Source organism: Penaeus chinensis, chromosome 29 (genome assembly GCF_019202785.1).
Source record: "Penaeus chinensis breed Huanghai No. 1 chromosome 29, ASM1920278v2, whole genome shotgun sequence".
Lineage (NCBI taxonomy): Eukaryota > Metazoa > Arthropoda > Malacostraca > Decapoda > Penaeidae > Penaeus > Penaeus chinensis.
In genome coordinates this window covers 28543362-28548361 of record NC_061847.1, presented here as the reverse complement: position 1 = coordinate 28548361, position 5000 = coordinate 28543362, and the positions used below count along the sequence as shown (strand labels likewise).

The window sequence follows — 5000 nt, the reverse complement described above, 5'->3', positions numbered from 1 at the left end:
AGAGAGAGAGAGAGAGAGAGAGAGAGGAGAGAGAGAGAGAGAGAGAGAGACCAAACCGGTCATCATCAATACTTGGAAGCAAGTTTTTTTTTCCCCTTACAAACAGATACCGCTGGAGTTTGATCTGTTTGTAGAAATCTTTATTTTTTCTCAGTCGTGTAATCTTTTTTTTTTTTTTTTAATCTATCCACACCACGCTTAAAGTTCTGAAAAATGGGGAGGGCGAAGAAAGGGAAGGAGAAAGAGGAAGACGAAGACGAAAATGAGAAAGAGGAGAAGAACAAAGACGAAAAGGAGGAGTAGAAGGGGGAGGAGGAGGAGGAGGAGGAGGAGGAGGAGGAGGAGGTGGAGGAAGAAGAGGAAAAGGAAGAGGACGACGACGAGGAGGAGGAAGAGGAAGGAGAAGAGGAAGAGGGCGAGGACGAGGAGGAGGAGGACGGCCACGACGACGACGGCGGCTGCGGTGACGAAGATACACAGGAGGAGAAGAAGGAGAAGGACAAGAACGAGAACGAGAATAAGGATTTCGAGAAGGTGAAGGACATGAATAAGTAGGCTGTAGGGATCGTCAAATTATCCCATATTTAATATATATAGCAGCAGTGATTTAAACATAATTTGCTTTGCACTTTTTTTTATTTTATTTATTTATCTCCCTGTGATTAGATTAATATAAAGAAATTTCCGAGTAAAGAAAATGAGCAAAATATTTGAATTGGTTGAAGTAATTTGCGGATTAAAAAAAAAAAGAAAAAAAAAAAAAACTATAGTAAGTGGGAAAGTAATGCAAATTCCTCAGTGCTTAACAGATACATAATAGTTTTCAATTTTCAAGAGACTCTTGTGCGAATAAGCTGTCTCGAATCCTCCACACAACGCTGGTTCGAATCAATCGTGTTCATCGAGGCAGATTTACTTGTCTTTTTTTGTAATATTTAATCGTGGCTGAATCACTTGTCTTTTTTGTAATCTTTTCATCAAGTGAATGTTAAAGTTGGCTCTGTTTTTTTTTTCTTCTTCTTCTTTTTTATCATCCGCCCATTTTCCATTCGATTTCTCATGTTATTATCATTTCTTATTCGATTCTTTCTTTCGATTTCTTATTATATCTATTTTTTCCTAACTGATAATATGAAACAGGAAAAGGGTTCCTTAAATAGCGATGGATTTTGTTTTATCCTGAACTGAGAACACGACAGGACTGCATTGAGTAATAACCTGCTTTTTATTCAACAAGGAATGCCAAATTAAGATAAAAAATTATTAGCTGACTACTCGCCTCTCCGAACGAGCTATTAATAAATAATGTTTATGTTTTTGTTTTGTTTTTTTTTCACTTTCTGGGCTTTACAAGCGATGAATGCTTATTCCAAAAAGGACGATGGTGTGGTCAGAGTAATTGGTTTAGTTGTTAAATGGTCTTATTCATGTATTTTTTTCAGGAGACGAAATTCTACAAAAACGGTAAAACGAAAAGGAAATCTATATCGCACATTTACGCTATCCGACTCGAACCTGTGTTGTTGAAAATTAAAATTCTTATTTTACACTTAGTGTTTATTTATATAGCATCGGAAAGTGTTTTCAGTGCGGCAATTTGAGCAAACTCACCAGGGGAAAACCGCATTCGTAAATTTTATTTTCATAACAAGTTTCCGCCTTCATTTCATTATAGTATTAAACTGTGCAATATTGTAAATAAGAAACACTAATACAAAGATTTTATCGTATTAGGGGAGAGGTTATACCAACATTTTTGTTCATACTCGAATTGTTCTGAGTCAGCTTCCACGGCGAGCAGGAGAGGTGCTGGTACTCCCGTCTATTCTATGGTAATTTTAGGAAACTGGCACAAAATTCTAGTGTCTGGAATTAACCTCTTGGTAACTCTCTTGATCCAGCTTCCACGGCGAGCAGAGTAGGACCGCAATGCAGATGGCGCCAGAGCACAGAACAGTTCGGAAGGAAACGTTTTCGACGCTGGAGGAGGACGCCATGGTTTTTACACCTGGCGTGAACGTTTGTTTGAGGTAAGTCGACCACCCACGTTTATTTGCTATGGGTATTATTCGCTGACTATGATGAGTTTACTCCATATAAGTTGTTTTATGATCCCAGGGCAATTTTTTTTTTTTTTTTTTGTAAGTATGTGTCATGAGAGGTTATTTTACTTCGTGTAAACCGTTATTTTAGGTCGCTTAGAAGAGAAGGCTCGGAGATCTTTATTCTAGCAGTGTTTTAGAGAATGTTTCTAGTGTGGCGTGATAACGAGCTATAAACTCGGCATACGAGAGATATCCTTGTCAAAATCTTGTTTGAAAACATGCATAAATTAAAGCAAATAATGCTATAGTTTTATAGCTACCAGGCAATAGATTTATGAGCACCGGGCAGTAATTAATATAACCCGACCTCAGCAAGAGACATAGTCACCCTACTTTTCAGAAGCAACAAGGCCTTACTAATGCAGTATGTAAACATAGATTTGATATGAACATTTTTATCTTCGACACTTAATTGTTGCAGGCAGAAATTCTCTGTTGACAGCATGGAAAGTGATATGAATTTGTAAATTTTAAGATGAAGGCCACATACGAGAATCAGATGATTTTCACCTGTATATAATTATATAATACCAGAGACCAGATTTTGGCCAAATAGAAATAGGACAGGCCCTCAGTTTCACATTGCAGATATATTGCTTCATTTTCTGTTTCTTATAGCTCGTACTTTTATCGTATTTTTCGTTTGTGAAAATTGACATTTATTCAGAAAGTTGTGGTTCTGTGTTTTCAATAATTTCATATTTTGTACTTAAAGGAAAGAACTGTGACGAAAAAATATTCTACAGTTTTGTAGAAGTCAAGACCGATATCGAAAACAGGAGGAACACTGGAAATAATTTTTTGGAGAACTGACACCAATTCTATTTTCATAAATTACTACTTCATGCGAGTGTCAGTAGATAGCCAACTGTAGGCCTATGTTGTAGCATTTCTGAAATCCCTAACACTTTGATACATGTTTGCCATTTATGCGCCCATTATTGGAACCTAATGAAATATTTTTTCGGTTTGTATCAGTTTGTTTCTACCTTGATGCAAAGTGATACACAATGGCAGCCAATCAGAATACGATATTTTTTCAGATATATTTTACATAGTCTTAGATAGGGATATTTATTTCCATTAATGACGAATTGCATCCTGAGTTTCGTAAGGTGCATAAATTGTTTCCGTGCTATTTTTAGTAGTACATCAAATGCATATTCACTCTACATGGGTAAAATTAGAAGTCAATCATGACGGATGCTGAAACGACATGGTAAAAATTTCCAAAAGGTCCAAGTCATATGACGTGGTATTAACTTCGATGGAATGGATATCTTCTAAATCATTCTCAAACGCTCTCCGTTGCATGTAATTATAAATTATATAACATATGAAGTAGTTTAATAGTTTTCTATCGGCCTTTTTATGTGAAATTAAGAACTTTGTGTCTGTACTACCTTCGACGACAGGTATTAAGGGTGTTGGGTGTAGGGATGCTATATAAAAGGCCTTATTTAGATTAGAATAAAAAAGGAGCATCTATGACTTTGAAAGTGATGGCTTCCTCCAGAATAAGTTTTGGGAAAAAATCACTTGCAAAACAAAAGGATATTATAATTGAAAAGGTTTGAAATTCAGTGTAAATGAAGAGCACAGATCAGAGTATGTAAACATCAAGTACAAAAAAAAGAGCATTCCCCCTATTTTAAATTAAATTCTTTAACGGTCGGTCGAAGAACGAGTCTCGAAAACTGCTTCAAAACGGTAACTAGTCAAGACCGATATCGAAAACAGGAGGAACACTGGAATTTTTTTTTTGGAGAACTGACACCAATTCTATTTTCATAAATTACTACTTCATGCGAGTGTCAGTAGATAGCCAACTGTAGGCCTTTACAGTCGGCTATCTTACAAAGTGATGGTGGAAGTTGTCGAGAAAGGTCGATCAATTATGTGAGTAACGTGAATATCACAAACTATTTTGATAATTATAAGGATTCTATGTGGTCATGGTAAATGTGGTATCATGAAATATGAATGAGAAATTATCCTCATGTGAATGTGAAACCTGGACTGTTAATTGCACTATTAGTTAACAGCCATGGAACAGTTGTTTACTTGAGGGAATGCGAAATGTTAAAAATGGAAAATCTTCACCTGCTACTCCTCATACGCAGGCACTAGCAAAGGCTTGCGTTGATCTGTGCCCTCAGATCTGCGGTAACAAAAGGCATAGGAGTGTATATTTTTTTTTAATTCACCAGCTGAGAGAAAGACAAAAGGGCCCCAATACCCTCATTCCTGCTCTGACAAAAGGCATTGGAGTGTAAATTATACATATCCACCAACTGAAAGAAAGAAAAAACGTGGTAACAGAAACTCCACAAGTCCTGAAAACTCTTCCTTCATGATGACATGAAATGAGGCATCGCTGGTGATATCTGTCTGATGCTTGTCATAGGGGGAAATGTTCAGTTTCTTTTCCCAGGACAGGGGGTCTGTTTCTCAGCAGGAACAAGAGGGGAAGAGGAGGACAAGGTAATGAAAAACATCTGCAGAAATACTAGTAATAGAACTCACCATCGTTCCAGAGAATAAGGTCATATATGAGACACTAAAGAAAAGAAAGTGGTGGTAGTTAATATATTGCTTAAGGGTATCGCACTTGTACGGATGCACCTGATTTCGTAATTGAAAAGAAGTATTGATGAAGACTGTAAATACCATTGAGCAGGACATCAAAGGGCAGGATTCCTAACAAAGATTTGGAATTTTAGGAATATCTAAGCATTCTCTGAAAATTTATATCCCTCCCAAAGCAGTAATTGAATCACTTGTAAAGTTGTCACAATAAGTATATGAGACAGTAACTGTACTTTTGGTATATCATTTTCAGACACAGGTGCCAATTTGTTTGCATATTTGATATAGGTGTATTTATATAGCGTG

At 36.6% G+C, this 5000-nt stretch overlaps 1 protein-coding gene across 1 annotated transcript in view; it reads left to right on the top strand.

Annotated features, from left to right (window-relative positions):
* The first annotated feature begins 1898 nt into the window (after positions 1-1898).
* LOC125040855 (F-box/LRR-repeat protein 12-like) overlaps positions 1899-5000 on the top strand; it is a 50004-nt gene continuing 46902 nt past the window's right edge. The window contains exon 1 of the mRNA XM_047635619.1: positions 1899-2030. Within this exon, the coding sequence (XP_047491575.1) occupies positions 1930-2030 (101 nt within the window). The 5' untranslated portion in view covers positions 1899-1929. The remainder of the gene's footprint in view (positions 2031-5000) is intronic.